The sequence below is a fragment of the Gopherus evgoodei genome, chromosome 23 (genome assembly GCF_007399415.2).
Source record: "Gopherus evgoodei ecotype Sinaloan lineage chromosome 23, rGopEvg1_v1.p, whole genome shotgun sequence".
NCBI lineage: Eukaryota > Metazoa > Chordata > Testudines > Testudinidae > Gopherus > Gopherus evgoodei.
Window position 1 is genome coordinate 14,526,311 of NC_044344.1, and position 20,760 is coordinate 14,547,070.

Here is a 20,760-nt window from a genome sequence, read left to right on the forward strand (position 1 = left end):
AATGACCACCCCAAGAGTTTAAAGCTCTTCTGAGCTCAACAATACTGCTTATGGTTGGGCAGTAGGAATTGTTGAATATCTGAAGGGTTGCCCTCCAACAAGAATTGACTATGCCATCCCTGTTAGTCCCTTACTGGTGGGCAAAACGAGAGAGTTGGAATTTCCCACTTGGCAGCACGTTTTTGGTCATATAGGTATTGTAGACACGAGTTCTAAGTGCTGGCAACATTTTCATTTTAGAGTGTAAAAAAAAAAAAAAAGTGAAAAGAAAATCAGTCTTCAATTATGAAAAGAAAATCCTTCTTTACTCCTTCCAATCCTTTTTTAGCCACCATATGGCACAGTAATTAGAGGTCTAACCACCACATGATAAGAACTACTAGTGTTTGTGCGTGACTGAGACAGCCAGTTTGACTTTCAGAACCCATGTTGAATTTGTGGAATGAGTAATTCAGAATAACTGTTTACTTGTGGGTTGTGCAAATTCAGATTAATTGACACAGTAAACATAGAACCTAATGATGCAATTATCAAGCACGCTTAACTTTTCAGAGCTACCTTTAGACAGCTTTGCATCTTAGCTTTTACCGTGTTTCCAAATTTTAGTACTTTTTAAGCACATCCAATTTGGAACCCCCTGAAAAACATATCTACTGTTTCATTTTCATTAGTGTGACGAGAATAACAATAAAAGCAAAACATTCTCTGAACTCATTGTGGTCATCTTCTGTTTTATAGTATATCTACAAGTTGGCTATTTTAAAAAATTATTCTGTGTGAATTAGACCTAAGCACTAATGCACTTCGTGGCAAAAAATCCCAGACTTTTGGTATCAAGTGGTTAACAGACATCAAGTCTACTGAAGAGTAGCATATAGCGATCAGGAGCAGGCCAGTACCCTTTTGCTGGATACGTGTTCATACCAGGCATTACAGGGTTTATAGTAAGGAGAACATATTCAGTTAAGTGGCATGAAAATCTGATCACAAATAGTTTTCCTGACATTTTCATGTTTGTTAGCTGGAACATCCTGATTTTTATATTAAACCTAATTTTTTTAATTGAAGGCATCAGACATTGCGTATTACCAGAAAATTATTTACAAGACCTGGTGGGATCCAAGTTAGTTCCAATGGGAATTATCTCTTTTTCTGAACTTCTCGTAGGTTAATACCAGTCAGAAAAGTATTGGGGGGTGGGTGTATTGTTATCCAGTAGCTGCAATACCTCTCTCTTATATGTTAGAAATAAATCTGCATTAATATTAGGAACATGGGAAGTGCCAGGCTGGAGCCGTCTCGAAGTAATCTAGTTGAGTATCCTGTCTCCGACGGTGGCCAGCACCAGATGCTTCAGAGGAAGGTGCAAGAACCCTCCAATATCATATGTGGGGTAATCTCCCAAGAGTAGGTCTCATCTTGGTCTCTATTAGTTTGGAGAGAGGCTTGAACCCTGAAGCATGAGATTTAATATTCCTTCCAAAATTTGTGTAGACCAAAAGTTGTGCTAGTAAGCAGTATCAAATAGTTTGTCAGTGACGTTATCACACACTCCTTTAAGAAATGTTTGTGTGATAAAAATAACTGAATTCAGAGGAACTGACACCTATTGAGATGCCACAAAGTGTCTTCCTTCAGTCCATTTCCTCCCCTCCCCCCATGCTTGTTGGATTATCTTTCAGACATTTGCAGATCACTGAGCTGATGCAGTGCCTCAGTAAGGAATGTAACTTGCAGTACAGATTTAAAGTCTGAACAATTTTCAGAGATCCGGAGAAAAGTCCTGCTCTCTCTCTTTTGGGGGGAGGGGGAATAAATATTTGGTATACCTAACAAGTTCTGAAATGCTACTTGCATTCTTGAAACAAAGAAATAATTAAACATCTTGCGTTTACTTTAATTTCAAGGCTTGGCTACACTTGCAAGTTAGAGCGCATTAAAGGAGCCCTGGGCACACTAGCTCACTACCTGTCCGCATTGGCAAGGCATGTAGAGCGCTCTGACTTCACGGCTAGAGCGCTCCTGGTATTCCACCTCGGTGAGGTTCACACTTGGTGCGCATTGGCTGAAACGCCGGGCGTCAGTGTGCATGAGGTGTTACATTACTGCGCTCTGATCAGCCTCCGGAAAGGTCCCATAATCTCTTTAAGTCAAATGGCCACTTTTGTCATTGTTTTGGAATCACTGCAGGCATGCCAATATGCCCTTTTGAAAGCTCCGTTTCTGACAGCCAGCATGCTTATCTGCTCCGAGACAATGCAGCCATTACTGTGGAATGCTGTGTGTGTGTGTGAGAGAGGCGGGTGGGGGATCTGTTGCTGTCTGAATTTACAAAACAGCATGCTGACATGCTCTCAGCCTCCCCAAAAAACTCCTCTCCCCCCTCATACACACAACACACTCCACTCCATCCCCCTCATTTGAAAAGCACATTGTAGCCACTTTCATGCTGGGATAGCTACTACAATGCACTGCTCTCTGTGGCCATTGCAAGAGCTGCTAATGTGGCCACGCCAGTATGCTGTCAGTGTGAGCAGACTGCAGTGCTTTCCCTACTGCACTCTCCGAAGACTGGTTTAACTCAAAGCGCTCTACATCTGCAAGTGTAGCCATGCCCTCAGAGATTGACCTTCCTAGAGTATAACTCTTAAACACGCAGTTTGCTTTTCCCTTCCCCTGCTGGGGAGTCTGTAGTAAACCTATGCCAGGGCATTCCTATTAGGTCAAAACATTTCCCACTCCCCTTGTGGCTTTGGTCACATCATCGTTGCTATGAATACTGTCTGAAAAGAAAGGGGATTGTGACTTTGCTCTAGAGATAGTACAACTTCTCTGATTTGTTTGGAGCAAAAATAAGATTGTCATCTGTGTGATTCACCTTCTGAAGTGGGCTAGTTGTTGGTGCCAATCTTATATAGCCACATACCTTTTTGAGTTCCTGCCCTTCCTTGAACTCAACAACAATCCCTTTAGAGGGATAGGAACTAAACACGGCTCTAAGGACATTCACTTGACATCTGAGAGAACCGAAATCTATGGCTACTGGTGAAATGCTAAAGATCACATTGTGGCGTGGGCTAACCTATTATGTGTTTGTTTTTCTTGCACTGGTTGTCAGAGATCCCTCCTCTTTTCCCTTTGGCTGTCCTCTGTCCTACCCTACTAGGCTTCACATTGCAGTCAGTGGGGTTAGATGTGTTTTTGTTCCTAAGCTAGTCATTACATTTCTCTGCAGTCAGCCAGAGTGGCTTACTAGCATGAAACTGAAAAAAACAAGGACTCCTTGTGGTACCTTAGAGACCTAACAAATCAAATAAATTTGTTAGTCTCTAAGGTACCACAAGGAGTCCTCATTGTTTTTGATGATACAGACTAAGGGCATGACTACATTTGCAGATGTAGAGCACTTGGAGTTAAACCAGCCTTCGTAGAGCGCAGATGGGAAAGCGCTGTAGTCTGTCCACACTGACAGCAGCCAGCGCACTGGTGTGGCCACATTAGCAGCTCTTGCAAGGGCCACAGAGAGTAGTACATGGTAGCTATCCTAGCATGCAAGTGGCTACAACGTGCTTTTCAAATGGGGGGAGTGAGGTGGAGTGTGTTGTGTGTATGTGGGGGAGGAGAGCATGTCAGCATGCTGTCTTGTAAGTTCAGAGAGGAGCAGACCTCCTCCTCCTCCCCCCACACCTCTCTCTCACACAGCATTGCACAGTAATAGCTGCTTTGTCTTGGAGCAGATAAGCATGCCGGCTGTCAAACAGAGCTTTCAAAGGGCATATCCAAAACAATGACAAGAGTGGCCACTTGACTTAAAGGGATTATGGGATGTTTCCGGAGGCTGATCAGAGCACAGTAATGCAACACCTCGTTCACATTGACGCTGGGGTGCTCCAGCAGGGACGCAGCAAACGTTATTCTACTCTCCGAGGTGGAGAACCAGAAGTGCTCTAGCCATGGAATCAGAGTGCTCTACATGCCTTGCCAGTGTAGACAGGTAGTGAGCTAGTGCACCCGGGGCTCCTTTTAATGCACTCTAACTGGCAAGTGTAGCCAAGTCCTAACATGGCTACCACTCTGAAACCTGTTAGCATGAAACTGGACTCTCCTAGTTCCTATGGACTCAGAGCTGGGGACCTAAATTCTGGTCTTCTGTCTGGCAGCACGTTGCATGCACCCTACACCATTGGGTGTGCCTTCAGTATTTTGGTGATAGAAGCTGTCACCACTGTATGTAGTTGCAATTTGTGCTTGAACTGTTAGAACCTGGTGCCTGCTTGGCCAGCTGGCAGGGTCAGCCAGCTCTCACTCCTAATGAAATAATAATGGTTATATTTAAAACACAGGCGGCACTTTGAGTAGTTAAAGTAACATTTCCCTTGTCTTGTATGAACACACCATAAGTTTATGGAATGCCTTGTTGACTTCATGCCCTTTAAAATATTTTTTTATTACCTTAAGATCTTGATTTTCAAAATCTACATCTTTGAATTTGAAAAAATGCAGCATCTTTTAAAACTGATTCATCACCAGGAACTAAACATTTTTCAACACCTGCTAAATCATAAGTGAGAGCAGCTGTGAAAACAAACAGTAGCTGCTCAAAACTGACCACCTCCTATCTCCCCCACTCCACAGGACGAAGTGTGGCAGTGGGGTTGGAGGAGGTGAGGAAGAAGCCTTTAACCCATCCTGTCTGCCTACTGCAAATGGCCTGTTTTCTGCCCCTAAAGGTTTCTGCCTAACAAATGGTGTTTCTTTTTTACAGCATTTTGATCCTGGACTTGTTGTGGTGATGGTAAACTTAGCAGTGGTAATTTTTTATTTTCAGACTGAATTACTCCTTTTGTCATCAGTGCACCAATATGTTAGGCTTACTTTCTCTGTTGTAGCCTTCATCCTTCTGCTTGGTCTTTCATTTCCTTTCCTTTCTTTATGCACACTTGTCTGATCCTTGTTCATTAAAGGGTGTTGCTGAGAAGGGATGTTTGTTTGTTAGAACTGCCAAAAATCAGTTTAAACATAAAATTCTAATACTGTCCAAACTTGATTTTCTCCAACATGATGGGCACTAGCACTTGCTACTGCAATTTATGAATTTTTAAAACTTTGACTGCCTTAGAAGGCAAAAGTACTGACTCATTGTTTGTATACAGGGGTTTACCAAGGTAATGAGCTTGCATAGAAAGATCATGATTCTTGCAGAAACGAAACAAAAACTGGTAAACAAAACAAAATAAATTCTTTTTGCACTTGTTCTCAATCATTCTATTGGGTCTACCTTTTACCAGTAAATCCCTGGCTGAGACGTTATGAAAGTGATATTGCACCTAGGAAGTCATTTTTATAACCTGTCTTTAATTTGGTCCTTTTGCTAAAGATTGCAGTCACTGCTTACTTATTATACCATTGGGCGTAATCTGGATGAAAATTTTACTGTTAAATACCTACATGAAAGCTAAATAGCTAAAAGCTATTTTGGGTTGGCTGAGATGGCTCAATAAATATTTTTATCTTTGGACTTGTAACATGCCCAACTAAATGGTCTCTGGGCATATGTATAAAAATATAAAAATGCAGTTATTAATATAAAGCTAAATACATGTCTGAAGTGGAAATTACTCATATTTATTTCCTAGTTTAATTATTAAAAATACACGTGTCTTTAACAATCCATAGGATCTCCTTGATGTCCCTGTGAAGTTGGAGGTCCATGGATTAATAGTTTTTAAAGGAGCTAGGAAGAGTTTCTCTTGGAGAACAGAGAAACTTTTGATGTAAATCAGAGGCTTTTCTGTTGTGGTTTTAAGAACTAAGCCTTTTTTGTGCACGTGAATTGAAATAGTGTCTTAATTTTGGCATGATTAAAACTAGATCTTTTAGCCCAAAGGTATAATATATGTGTATCTGTGTGTATAACAAAACAATTGTTTACACCGACCCAAGAATAGTAATAAGGGAAGTAAACATTCTGTTTTTTTACTCAAGGTATGCACCGGATAAGGTAAGTACTTTTCAGTGGGCTTACATCACAACAAACAGTGCAAGTTGTGATGTAAAAAAGCTGTGGTAGTTAAGTGCTTGTCTGCCCCATTTTGCTTTGTTTGGCTGGTTATGAGTGGATTAAAGATATGTAAAAATCTCCAGCATAGTTTGATTAGTTCAAAGTCAATTTTCTTCGCTACTAGTCCTTTTCACAGCTTACAGGTTACACAGTAAGTAATAGAGGGTTTCTTAGTGGGAACATTAGGAAGCAAGTTGTGATTAAATACCTGTTCTGGAATTAGCGCTCATTTTTTTGATGAGAGAATTCTGGCCTACCATGGCATCAGTTAATTTTTTTATTTAATAAGATGCAAAACTTGGTGGGAAACTAATGAGTTATACAATAAAACATGTTTGGTACTTGTTTTTCCATTGAGGGGTCAGAAGATCAGGGTTATAATCTAATAGTGTAAGGGTAATGAGGAAAGATCCTTTTCATCTTCTGGTGCCAGGACTTGGCAATGTTGAACATTAACAATGTACTTGTGGTTAATGTTCTGAGAATCTCAGTAATAAGCACCAAAGAGCTAATGAGTACATTTAACCTTAACAGGTTTGAGAGAAGCAGGTTTGGATGTAAGCTGTGAGAATGGCTCGTGTTTGGTTCACTGTAGCTTTCTGGTCTCTGCACTCAAAGGCAAGATCTCTAACCACCCAAACCTAATGTGTAAAGTGAGCGGTTGGAGCAGTTTGGCCTCTCACCTTGTTTGTGTGTTTCTGTTACAGGTAGAACAGATCCCATCCCTATCGTCGTCAAGTATGATGTCATGGGCATGGGCCGGATGGAAATGGAGGTAAGTTGATCCTGGTCCATCTTATTCTAAAACACATTGCTTCATTTCCATAGGGTCCAGAAGTGCAATTGGAGAGTGATCTAAAAGTAAGAACTTTGAGCAAAGCTGGAGAAAAACTTTGCCTTGAATCTGAACTATAGAAAAGTTTTTCTCCTCAAAACATATCCTTTAGTCACCCATGATTAACTGATTTTTGAGGCCTGGAGTCTTTTCTTTAATTCCTTGGCTGTGTGAGTTGGATTTCCATAAAGCTAAGTCCATTACTGGGAATGGACATGCATGGTGGGAACCAGCAGCATGGAAGGCTTAACGAACTGTTTTGTAGACAATGGGATGACAAAGCAAGGAAAGCTAAGCACAATACTCACAGAGATTCTGTTTTCAAACAGTTGAATAAATGACATTTTCTTGGCTATTTGGGTACCACCAAGAATTTATGGGAGTAATTGCATCTGTTCTTGTTGCTAAGCTTGATTATGCCGAAGATGCCACTGAACGGAGGCGTGTACTGGAGGTGGAGAAAGAAGACACTGAAGAGCTGAGACAGAAGTACAAGGTACTTAAATGAACACATTGATGGCTGAGTTTCTATGGGCTGAATGGGAGAGACTTAGTTCTGATAGGACCGAGCAGTCTGGTCATTCAGCTCCAGCACTGATGGCACTAGTTAGTTACCCCTTGGTAGTGTAAAATCTTGTGCTTTGCTGCTGGCCTGTTTCTTTAATATGAATGCTGTGCTGCTGAATGCAGCGTTGCCAATTGAAGGTCCCCTGTTTACTCACAGAACAGCTACTGCATGGGCAACGGTTCTGCAAGGTTCCACAACACTGCCTCCTTCCACTGTGCCTCCACCCTGATCTGGGTGGTAAAAAGGAAGTGTTGGTCTCTGTGGCCTATTTATAGCCCTTGGCTTTCTGCTGAACCTGCCCACGGAGGGCTAATTAGTGCAAAATCAACAGGTGGAGTTCATATGACCATTGCTCAACTGGAAAATGGAGTAGACCTCTTTGTATTGCCTCTCATTCCGTCAATAAATGGAATTTCACTGTAATGTTGCTGCCTTCTAATAAAGCCAACATTTATGCAACACTGCTCTGGTGTAGGAAAAAATTGACTGCATCTACTTAGCAGAATTTCCATATGCTGCCAATATACAGTATTAATGTCAGTTCTAAAGCAAGAATTTTTCCTGTTATATCGTCCGCAAAAGCCTGCATTTAGCAAACCAATCTACCACTGATTTTTTTTTAATAATAGTGGACCACCCTGCTGGCATTGAACATGCTCCATTGCAGTGTATCTGAGTTCAGCACCAACAACTGGCTTTCCTGTTTTGAGGCCAATGGAGAGTGTGTTGCCTCCAGGGTATTGCACTGTTCCATATCCCTTCTTCTGCTTACCAGCCATTTCCAGTGAAGCACTTTAAATCTTGGGGAAACTTGCTCATTCAGCTGTCCTGGGACATCGGAGGTGATAAGGATGAAGAAAAGTAGCGGATACTAGATTTAAGGCATCCATTTTACCTAAAGTTTGATGCTTTTGGGCAGTGGCGCTCAAACTTTTTTACTGGTGTCCCCTTTCACATAGTAAGTCTCTGAGTGTGACCCCCCCCATAAATTAAAAACACTTTTTTATGTATTTAACACCATTATAAATGCTGGAGGCAAAGTGGGGCTTGCGGTGGAGGTTGACAGCTTGCGACCCCCCATATAATAACCTTGTGATCCCCTTAGGGGTACTGACCCCCAGTTTGAGAACCCCTGCTTAGGGAGTGGTGAACAGAGGTCCAACTGCATTAAAGTAAAACAAAGCCATATCAGTTATAAAATACTTACCACTTCATTGGTGAAGCAGGTGGCACTGAAAGCAGTTTATTTAACAGTTAATAGCTGTATGCTCCCTCTCGCTTTGTTGTTCTTTATTAAGACCTTAACTTACCTGTTGCATGAACTTCTATGATATTTGATCATTATGAAAATAAACAGCATGTTAATTATTTTTTTAATCACCCCTTAGTTCTGAACTGAAGTGCAGTTAAATAGATCTATTGTCATATTAAAAAGGCTAGTATGTTTTTAAATGGTCATTTGCAGGTTATAGCAAACAGTACATTTTCTTACATCCCTTTGGCACATTTCTTTCTTTGATATATTAAAATTGTCCTAGTCTTTCATTTTGGCGTGGCATACTGTCGGACAAACCATTCACACACTGCAGAAGGAGTGGGGGGTTAGTTCTGACATTAGCTGTTTGAAAGCAATGTGTGACTAAAAGCTGGAATTTGTTTTCCTTGGTGGTGGTTTCCCTACAATATACCCCAAACTGTGCTGCCAGGGATCTGCAGGCAACAACAGCTGAAGGCTGTAAATTTATACCTTCATTACGTGTTGGTGGGCAGGAAGCCTTTCTACTCTTCTGTGAATTGTGTAATGATGTCTTATTCTGCATTGCTGTTTTTATAGCAGAGTTCTTAGTTTTTCCTATTACTTTTTCAAATGCAATTGAATGTGTGTATTGCTTTTACAATTGAATGTGTATTGACTTTGTAACTGGTTTTTAAATCTCTGATTTTGCCAGCATTCAGAGCACAATCTTTAAGCAACTGTTATTGAGAGCTCTGACGAGTTTCTCCCAACACATTTGTTTTATTATCATGCTTTGTCACTAGGCTTTTGCATTTCTGTATTAATCTATGGAAGTCCCCTCGAGCACAATTGTTTCACTGCTTTAGAGCAAACAATTATGTAATTGTCAACTGTGGCCACATTATTATTAGCCTTTCACGGGGTCGCAAAGGAATTTCAGATAGCTCTCCCACCAAAAGTGAAGCAAGAAACTGTCTAATTTCCTTCCCTGGTGTAGATTCTGAACAGGACTGTTTGAAGAGTTATAGTTTGGCCACATGATGTTTTTTAACCTTTTTTAAACATTGATTCAGGGGAGGAAGTGTGCTCATGGTTTCAGAAGCAGATCTTTTAAATGCCATTGTTCTCCAAACCTCATGTTGTTTTGCTTTCCTTTTCTAGCATCTTCATACTGACCAGCTCAAGACTCAAACCCTTAGTTTTTTCATATCAGTGTCCTTGGATGATAGACACATTCTTCATATTGAAGCTATAACTTAAAATAGATTTTTATCTAAATGTTCAAAATCCCTTAAAAAGAATTATAAAACCTTGTAACAATAAGATCTTAGTGAGGATTTTTTCCTGTGCTCTAATATTTTAACTCAATCTTGTATTATAGTAATATGTCAGCCTGTAGCAGTTTAAAAAACATAATTCACACGTAAGGAGTCAAGACATTAAAAAACAACTAATTCCTCTTGGAGAAAATCCTAGCCAGTGTATTTAGAAGCATTTTTGCATGTACACTGGTGGTTTTTCTATTTCCTATATTTTCAGTTCTTTAAGAATATTAGCATGAGGATTCAGAGCTCATCTGCCCCAAGTATTTATTCCCTGTAAAGAGTCATAAACTTGTTTTAGTGACATCACAACTGGTTTGTGGTAGAAAGTTTAAATTTGTAACCTCAATTCTAACTTCAGAGGAGCAGCAAGCAGCTCGTGCAGATGAACTCTGAGGAAACAAGGGTTCTTGTTTCACATAAATAAATGCATAATTTCAGCACTGCATTGGACTCGCTTCAGTTCAGAATGTAGGCTTTGTTTAGAAACACCTTCTTAACCTTGAAGTTAAAATTTTAACAAAAATCCTTTCAAGCTGAAAACTGTGCTTTGAGCATATAAAGTGGTGTAAAAATGCTAAGTACTCTGAAAAATCTGGGCCGTATGTATCTCAAAATGGTCACCCAAAATTTGTATGTATAAGATGGATAATAAAACCGAATTTATGTGTGCATAAATACATTGTGGATGATGTGTAGCAGCTCAGGATTGAAGGAATGCACGAATCTATCCACCGACCTGTACTTAATATAAAGAATATATCTGGCTTTCTGGTTCTTACAGCTAATGGAGAGTATGTTACAGCTAATGGAGAGTATGTTTCAGCTCAGTAAGTGAAACTACTGTTTTTGTGATGCAGGGTTCCTGCTTCAAGTTCATAAATAAATATCAAATGAGGATAAGCCTTCATTTGAATTTTACTGGGTTGCAGCCCTCAATCATAGGTCATTTTCTTGCTTGGATACACTTATGCATATAGTATTCTTAGATATAATAATCTTAATGTTTCTTGCAGATTTTGTGAGGATAAAATAATGGAACAACTGGGAAAGGTTGGTGACCACTGCTCACCATGAACCGAACCCAGCATAAATTTTACATGATGTTTTGAACTGTGTAAGTCCTAGAAGGCCACATGCATTGCAGGTGCGTTGGCAGTAACTTCAGTGGAGCTGTGCCTGCTTATTCCAGTGGTGAATTTGGCCCACTGTTTCTAATTAAAACCGATACTTCTGATCTCTCAGCTGGGGGTTGCTATCTTGCTGAGAAGTGAATTGTTACCAGGAGTCCTTTGTGAAATCCAATGTCAGTTTGAGTACCAGTCTCTCCTGCGCAGGTCTTAGTTTAAGACATAAGACCTTCACTATATAATAATTAACAAAAGTGAACATATACATTAGTTATCATTCAGAACCCTAAGTAAAACTAATTAACTGTCTAGGATACTGTCTAGGATACTGCTCCCCAACAGATTGTTATACTACTTTGAATGCAACACAGATACATTCTTTTTAAACAGCTAAAAATAGGATTTCGTTTTTGGAAATGCTAGCAAACCCTAATTTGGGGGGAGGGATAGCTCAGTGGTTTGAGCCTTGGCCTGCTAAACCTAGGGTTGTGAGTTCAATTCTTGAGGGGACCACTTAGGGATCTGGGGCAAAATCAGTACTTGGTCCTGCTAGTGAAGGCTGGACTCAGTGACCTTTCAGGGTCCCTTCCAGTTCTATGAGGTAGATAGGCCTATCTCCATATATAATCTCTATGGTGCTAAGTGTTGCTTCTGTAATACAGAAAATCGACCTGAATTTCATTTTATGCTGATCAGCTTTTTGCAGGTGCCGTTTCCAAGGTGCTACGATGGACTTTCACTCTTCAGTGCGCTTAGGGTTTGTTTTAATCCAGAGTTTAGCAGTCACCAGGAATATAGCAGATACGATATTGTTGCCATTGCATGCTTTATCCTGTAACACGAGGGAAATTTATTTGTCAGTATATGTTAGTACAAAAGTTTTCTATCAGTCTTGTTTAAGAACATAAGCGCAGCCATAGTGGGTCAGATCAAAGGTCCACCAAACATAGTATCATGTCCTCTGAACAGACAAGTTATCATAAAGTGATCCATGCACTGTCGCCCAATGCCAGCTTCTGGCAAACAAAGGCTAAGGACACCATTCCTGCCAATCCTGGCTAATAGCTATTGATGGGCCTATCTTCCATGAATCTGTCGAGCTCTTCTTTGAACCCTGTTATAGTGTTGGCCTTCACAACACCCTCTGGCAAGGCTGACTCTGCATTGTGTGAGGAAATACTTCCTTTTGTTTGTTTTAAACCTACTACCTATTCATTTCATTTGGTGGTCCCTTGTTCTTGTATTTTGAGAAGGAGTAAGTAACACTTCCTTATTTACTTTCTCTATACTTGTTGAGGTTCCTTCCCCACCTGAACTCTAGGGTACAGATGTGGGGACCTGCATGAAAACCTCTAAGCTTAACTACCAGCTTAGATCTGGTTTTGCTGCCACCACCCAAATTATTTGAGTTATTTGGGAAACTCTGTCTACCTCCCCCCCAGAATATTTTTCTCCCAAGTACTATAACCCTTCTCTGAGTAGCCTTGAGAGACTTCTTCACCAAGTTCCTGGTGAACACCGATCCAAACCCTTGGATCTTAAAACAAGGAGAAATTAACCATAGCCCCTCCTTTCCCCCCCAACCAATTCCTGGTGAGTCCAGATCCAACCTCCTTGTATCTTAAAACAAGGAAAAATCAATCAGGTTCTTAAAAAGAAGGCTTTTAATTAAAGAAAGAAAAGTAAAAATCATCTCTGTAAAATCAGGATGGAAAATAACTCTACAGGGTAATCGGATTCAAAGAGCCCAGAGGAACCCCTCTAGCCTTAGGTTCAAAGTTACAGCAAACAGAGGTAAACCCTTTAGCAAAAGGAGCATTTACAAGTTGAGAAAACAAAGATAAAACTAACACGCCTTGCCTGGCTGTTACTTACAAGTTTGAAGTATGAGAGACTGGTTCAGAAAGATTTGGAGAGCATGGATTGATGTCTGGTCCATCTTAGTCCCAAGAGCGAACAACCCCCAAAACAAAGAGCACACAAACAAAAGCCTTCTCCCCACCAAGATCTGAAAGTATCTTGTCCCTTTATTGGTCCTTTGGGTCAGGTGTCAGCCAGATTACCTGAGCTTCTTAACCCTTTACAGGTAAAAGGATTTTGGTGTTTCTGGCCAGGAGGGATCTTACAGTATTGTACACAGGAGGACTGTTACTCTTCCCTTTATAGTTATGAAAATACCACTCATGATTTTATAGATAGATAATTATGATGGTTGGAAGGGACCTCAGGAGATCATCTAGTCCAACCCCCTGCTCAAAGCAGGACCAGTCCCCAAATCCCTAAATACCCCCCTCAAGGGTTGAACTCACAGCCCTGGGTTTAGCAGGCCAATGCTCAAACCACTGTGCTATCCAGACCTGTGTCATATCCCCCCTAAGTCACCTCTTTTCAAAGCTGAAAAGTCCCCCTCTTATTAATCTCTCCTCATACAGCAGCCGTTCCATACCCCTAATTATTTTTATTGCCCTTTTCTGAACCTTTTCCAATTCAGTATATCTTTTTTGAGATGGGGCGACCACATCTGCACGCAGTATTCAAGGTGTGGATGTACCATGGATTTACATGGAGGCAATATGATATTTTCTGTCTTATTATCTATTCTTTTCTTGATTCCCAACGTTCTGTTTGCTTTTTTGACTGCCGCTGCGCATTGAGTGGATGATTTCAGAGAACTATCCACAATGACTCAGAGATCTTTGAGTGGTAACAGCTAATTTAGACCCCATCATTGTATATGTATAGTTAGGATTGTTTTCCAATGTGCATTACTTTGCATTTATCAACTTTAAATTTCATCTGACATTTTGTTGCTCAGTCACCCAGTTTTGTGAGATCCTTTTGTAGCTCTTCACAGTCTGCCTGGGACTTAACTATCTTGAGTAGTTTTATATCATCTGTAAATTTTGCCACCTCACTGTTTGCCCCTTTTTCCAGATAGTTTATGAATATGTTAAATAGGACTGGGCCCAGAACAGATCCCTGGGGGACACCACTATTTACCACTCTCCTTTCTGAAAACTGACCATTTATTCCTACCCTTTGTTTCCTATCTTTTAACCAGTTACCGATCCATAAGAGACCCTTCCCTCTTATCTCACGACTGCTTATGAGCCTTTGGTGACGGATCTTGCCAAAGGCTTTCTGAAAATCCCTGTCCACTGGATCTCCTTTGTCTGCATGCTTGTTCATCCCCTCAAAGGATTCTAGTAGATTGGTGAGGCATGATTTCCCTTTATAAAAGCCATGTTGACTATTTCCCAACAAATTATGTTCATCTGTGTGTCTGACAATTTTGTTCTTTACGATAGCTTCAATCAATTTGCCCAGTACTGAAGTGAGGCTTACTGGCCTGTAGTTGCCAGGGTCACCTCGGGAGCCATTTTAAAAAATTGGCAGCACATTAGCTATCCTCCAGTTATTTGATACTGAAGCTGATTTAAATGATAGGTTACAGATGACAGTTAGTCCTGTAATTTCACATTTGAGTTGCTTGAGAACTCTTGGGTGAATTCCATCAGATCCTGGAGACTTATTACTGTTTAGTTTATCTATTTGTTCCAAAACCTCCTCTGACACCCCAATTTGGGATAGTTCCTCAGATTTGTCACCCAAAAAGAATGGCTCTGGTTTGGGAATCTCCCTCACATCCTCAACAGTGAAGACCGATGCAAAGAATTCATTTAGTTTCTCCGCAATGGCCTTTCTTTGAGTGCTCCTTTAGCATCTCGATCGTCCAGTGGCCCCACTGGTTGTTTAGCAGGCCTTCTGCTTCTGATGTATTTAAAAAAAAATTGCTATTACTTTTGGAGTCTTTGGCTAGTTGTTCTTCAAATTCTTTTTGGGTCTTTCTAATTATATTTTTACACTTCATTTGCCAGAGTTTATGCTCTTTTCTGTTTTCCTCACTAGGATTTATCTTCCACTTTTTAAAGGACGCCTTTTTGCCTCTCACTGCTTCTTTGACTTTGTTGTTTAACGACAGTGACTCTTTTTTGGCTCTCTTACTATGTTTTTTAAATTGGGGTATACATCTAAGTTGGACCTCTATGGTGTCTTTAAAAAGAACATGAGTACTTGTGGCATCTTAGAGACTAGCAAATTTATTTCAGCATGAGCTTTCGTGAGCTACAGTTCACTACTTCGGATGCATAGAATGGAATACACTGTTCTCTGTATGTATAAATATCTCCTGTCTGTGTGTTCCATTCTATGCATCTGGAGAAGTGAGCTGTAGCTCACGAAAGCTCATGCTGAAATAAATGTTAGTCTCTAAGGTGCCACAACTACTCCTGTTCTTTTTGCAGATACAGACTAACATGGCTGCTACTCTGAAACCTGTTATGGTGTCTTTTAAAAGTTTCCATGCAGCTTGCAGGGATTTTACTTTTGATACTGTGCCTTTTATTTTTTGTGTCACTAAACTCTTTATTTTTGTGTAATTCCCTTTTCTGAAATTAAATGCTACAGTGTTGGGCTGCTGTGGAGTTTTCCCTGCCGCAGGAATGTTAAATTTAATTTATATTATGGTCACTATTACCAAGCGGTCCAGCTATATTCACCTCTTGGACCTGATCCCATGCTCCATTTAGAGCTAAATCAAGACTTGCCTCTCGTGGGTTGCAGGACCAGCTTCTCCAAGAAGCAATCATTTAATGTGTCAAGAAACTTTATCTGTGCATCACTTCCTGAGGTGATATGTACCCAGTCAATACGGGGATAGTTGAAATCCCCCATTATTATTATTGAGTTTATCTTAATAGCCTCTCTGATCTCTAAGCATTTCAGAGTCACTAACACCATCCTGGTCAGGTGGTGTGTAATATAGTCCTACTTCTATAGTCTTATTTTTCAAGCATGGAATTACTATCCATAGAGATTCTATAGTACAATTTAGTTCATTTAAGATTTTTACTTCATTTGATTCTGTGGTTTCTTTCACATATAGTGCCACTCCCCCACCAGCATGACCAGTTGTTGTCATCCTGATATATTTTATACCCTGGTATTACTGTGTCCCATTGATTATTCTCATTTCACCAGGTTTCTGTGATGCCTATTATATCAATATCCTCATTTAATACTAGACATTCTAGTTCACCCAGTTTAATATTTAGACTTCTAGCATTGGTATATAAGCATTTTAAAAACTTGTCATTTTTTGGCTGTCCCCTATTGCCAGCAAGTTATAGTAGTATGGGCTGGATGAATGGACTATGAGGTGAATAGAAAGCTGGCTAGATTGTCGGGCTCAGCGGGTAGTGATCAATGGCTCCATGTCTAGTTGGCAGCCGGTATCAAGCGGAGTGCCCCAAGGGTCAGTCCTGGGGCTGGTTTTGCTCAGTATCTTCATTAATGATCTGGAGGATGGCGTGGACGGCACCCTCAGCAAGTTTGCAGATGACAGTAAACTGGGAGGAGTGGTAGATACACTGGCGGGTAGGGACAGGATACAGAGGGACCTAGACAAGTTAGAGGACTGGGCCAAAAGAAATCTGATGAGGTTCAGCAAGGGCAAGTGCAGAGTCCTGCCCTTAGGATGGAAGAATCCCATGCACTGCTACTGACTGGCTAGGCAGCAGTTCTGCAGAAAAGGACCCAGGGGTTACAGTGGACGAGAAGCTGGATATGAGTCGACAGTATGCACTGCTTGCCAAGAAGGCTAATGGCATTTTGGGCTATATAAGTAGGGGCATGCCCAAGGGAAGTGATCATTCCCCTCTATTCAATATTGGTGAGGCCTCATCTGGAGTACTGTGTCCAGTTTTGGGCACCACACTACAAGAAGGATGTGGAAAAATTGGAGAGAGTCCAGCGGAGGACAACAAAAATGATTAGGGGGCTCGAGCACACGACTTATGAGGAGAGGCTGAGGGAACTGGGATTGTTTAGTCTGCAGAAAAGAAGAATGAGGGGGGATTTGATAGCTGCTTTCAACTACCTGAAAGGGGGTTCCAAAGAGGATGGATCTAGACTGTTCTCAGTGGTAGCAGATGACAGAACAAGGAGTAATGGTCTCAAGTTGCAGTGGGGGAGGTTTAGGTTGGATATTAAGAAAATCTTTTCCACTAGGAGGGTGGTGAAGCAATGGGATGGGTTACCTAGGGAGGTGGTGGTGGTGGAATCTCCTTCCTTAGAGGTTTTAAAGGTCAGGCTTGACAAAGCCCTGTCTGGGATGATTTAGTTGGGGGTTGGTCCTGCTTTGAGCAGGGGTTTGGAGTAGATGCCCTCCTGAGGTCCCTTCCAACCCTGATATTCAATCATTCTTCTTTGAGTGCTTACTTATATCGATTCCAGTTAGATGCGCACGCCGCGTGCACATTCATTGGAAGATTTTTACCCTAGCAACCCTCGGTGGGTCAGCTGGGTCGCCCTCCCAGAGTGGCGCCGGATATATACCCCTGCTGAGCCAATGGCCCTTCAGTTCCTTCTTACTGCCCGTGTCGGTCATTGGAACAGTGGAGCGCGGCTTAGCTGATCTCCACTTCCCTAACTACTTGTAGTTCTCTCGTTATTCTTGTGTATATAGTTGAAATTTCTATAGTTGCAGTTAATTCTTATTCGTTTTTATAATATTGTTAGTGTATATAGTTAAGACGGGTTCGGGGGTTAGCCCTTTTCTCACACCCGGTGCCGGGGCCCATGCCCAGTTCACCGGGTTTCAAACGGTGCTCGGCCTGTCACAAGCCGATGCCAACAGGAGGTCCCTATGACTCCTGCCTTAAGTGCCTTGGGGAATCCCACCTTGCCGATAAGTGCTCGATTTGCAAGGCCTTCAAGCCGAGGACGAAAAAGGAGCGGGACTTTTGTCTCAAACAGCTCCTGATGGAGGCAGCTCTTACTCCTCCGCCCTCGGCACCGAGCACTGGACAATCCACTGGCAGAAGCGCTTCTTCGTTACCGGATCGCACCGGTACTGCTAAGACCTCTCGGCACCGACCATCGCCGGCACTGGTGCCTGCTTGGCACCATTCTCCCTCCCCACGGGTGAAGAGACATAAGACTCCCGCTGCTTCCGTGCCACCTGCACTGCAGCCAGAGCACCCTGCTAGATCAGACTGCCTGACACCTACACCTGCTGCGGCACCGACAACGTTGGCACGTTGATTCTGGTCCCGCAAGGGCCGTCGAGTTTGGTACCTGAAAGCGCCCCGGTGAGAGCCATGGTTGAGCTCACTATTCCCTCCACACCGGAGACGTTTTCCATGGTGAGGGAGCTGATCGTGATGACAGTCTGCCCTGCCTCAACCCCTGGCACCGCCGGTGTGGGTCATACAATCTGTGAGCAAGCTGGTCTTGATGAGACCACCCTCTGTCGGCACCGCTCACGATTGCGATCCTACCAGCGTTCTCGGTCCCGTCGCCGGTCGCACTCGCAGCACTGATCAGCGTCCCGTTCGCCGGCCCAGTACTCTCGGCACGGATCCAGCTCCTGGCACCGCGACTCTCACAGCCACTGCAGACACCCAGCTTTGAGATCCCGGTCGACCTCCCAGCACTGCTCCGGTCATAGGTCCCGATCTCGTTCCTGGTACCGGTATGGCTCCCGGTACCGATCCCCGGTGCCGCACAGAGCGAGATCAGTCATAGAGAGAGACTCTTCCCAGGGGTTTTCAGCCCCTCCTTGGCCATCCCGACACGCATCGGTGTCCTCTCATGCAGACAGTTCATATGCACAGGGCCGTGACTCCGATGTGCCCACCAGAATCTTCCAGGAGACCCAGGCCTAAGATCAAGGCCCCCATCAGTGGTCATTCTGGACACCTTGAGCATATCACCAGGCCCAAGGTGTACCTCCAGTCCCATCTCGCTCTGCTCCATTGGAGCATCGGGTGCTGGAGGTGACTATCAGCCGCCCCTTTCCTACCAGTACGGAGGAAGCGCCTGTTTAGCCACCAGACTCCCAGAACCCACTGAAGCCGGAGGTCGTCCAAGAGCAAGAGTTCACGCAGGGCCTGCTTGTCCCTGGCCTCTCCTCTTCCTCCTCTCGTGATGAGGCGGTGGCGGGGACATCCTCCACGGGCCCTCCTCCAATTGACCTGAGGGTCCATCAGGACCTCTTGAGACGTGTGGCACTCAATATGAATCTCCAGGTAGAGGAGGTACCGGAGATAGAGGACCCAGTGGTGGATATTCTGTTGGCTGATACCCCCACAAGAGTAGCCTTACCATTCATCCAGACGATCCAGGCCAATGCTGATACCATCTGACAGTGTCCAGCCTCTGTTCCACCCGCTGCCAGGGGAGTTGAGCGCAAGTACATGGTGCCCTCTAAGGGGTACAAGTACCTGTACATCCATCCTCCTCCCTGCTCCCTTGTCATACAGTCCCTCAATGAGAGGGAACACCATGGCCAGCAAGCTCCAGCTCCAAAATCGAAGCAAGCTAGGCACATGGACTTACTGGGCCGTAAGGTATACTCTGCAGGGGCCCTCCAACTCCGGGTGGCAAACCAGCAAGCCCTGCTTAGCCGCTAATATTACAACACCTGTGTGGCGGTGGGCAAGTTCACAGAGTTAGTCCCTCAAGACTCCCATCAAGAGTTTGCTGCCCTCTTGGAGGAGGGGAAGAAAGTGGCAAGGACTTCCCTCCAGGCTCGCTGGATGCAGCAGACTCCGCAGCCAGGACTCTGGCCTCGGAAGTTGCCATAAGACGCATTTCATGGCTTCAAGTGTCAAGCCTCCCACCAGAACTACAGCATACCATACAGGACTTGCCCTTTGACGGTCGAGGCCTCTTTTCTGAAAAGACTGACCCTAGGCTGCAAAATCTGAAGGACAACAAGGTCATTATGCACTCTCTCGGCATGCACACGCTGGTGACTCAGCGCCAGCCTTTCCGCCCCCAGCCTCACCGCCCTTACCCTCCGCCTAGACAGAGGCAGGACTTTGGCAGAAGGCATGGTTGAGCCGATCGTAGACGGCAGTCAGGACCCCAAGGGGGCCAAAATCAGGGTCCCTCCAAGCCACTTATGGGGCCAAAGCCAAACTTTTGAAGGTGCGCCCAAGGACGGCGTACCAGTTACTTTCCAGGATCCTTTCCTTCCCTTTTACAACCGCCTCTCCTTTTTCCTCCCTGTATGGTCCCAGCTAACTTCGGATCGTTGGGTCCTATGCATGGTGGAACTTGGGTACCACCTCCAGTTTATTTCGTGCCCCCCCTTTCCACCCCCAAACCTCGTCCCTCTTCAGGGACCCCTCTCATGAGCAACTCCTCTTACAAGAGGTGCGGATGCTCTTTGCCATGCGAGCCATAGAGGAGGTACCAAAGGACGAAAGGGGCAAGGGGTTCTACTCCCACTATTTCCTAATCCCCAAGGCGAAGGGAGGTCTCAGACCTATCCTAGACCTGCGAGAACTCAACACGTTCATGATAAAGTTGAAGTTCCGCATGGTATCCCTGGGGACCGTCATCCCATCCTTGGATCCGGGAGACTGGTATGCTGCCCTCAATATGAAGGACGCGTATTTTCACATCGCCATTTATCCTCCACACAGACAATACCTCTGGTTTGTAGCCAACCGTCAACATTTCCAGTTTACGGTCCTTCCATTCGGCCTCTCTGCAGCCCCAAGAGTATTCACAAAGTGCATGACTGTAGTCGCTGCCT

General features: G+C 43.3%; 1 protein-coding gene across 7 annotated transcripts in view; it reads left to right on the top strand.

The window, feature by feature from the left end:
• GPATCH8 (G-patch domain containing 8) overlaps positions 1 to 20,760 on the top strand; it is an 86,419-nt gene that overhangs the window by 39,454 nt on the left and 26,205 nt on the right. For 4 of the 7 annotated variants that reach the window (XM_030541655.1, XM_030541656.1, XM_030541657.1 and 1 more), the window contains 2 exons: positions 6,769 to 6,836; positions 7,306 to 7,392. In XM_030541655.1, coding sequence (XP_030397515.1) covers positions 6,769 to 6,836; positions 7,306 to 7,392 — 155 coding nt within the window. Of the gene's footprint in view, positions 1 to 4,765; positions 4,811 to 5,985; positions 6,002 to 6,768; positions 6,837 to 7,305; positions 7,393 to 20,760 lie in introns of all 7 variants that reach the window. The other 3 variants (XM_030541658.1, XM_030541659.1, XM_030541660.1) reach the window with 2 other exon arrangements.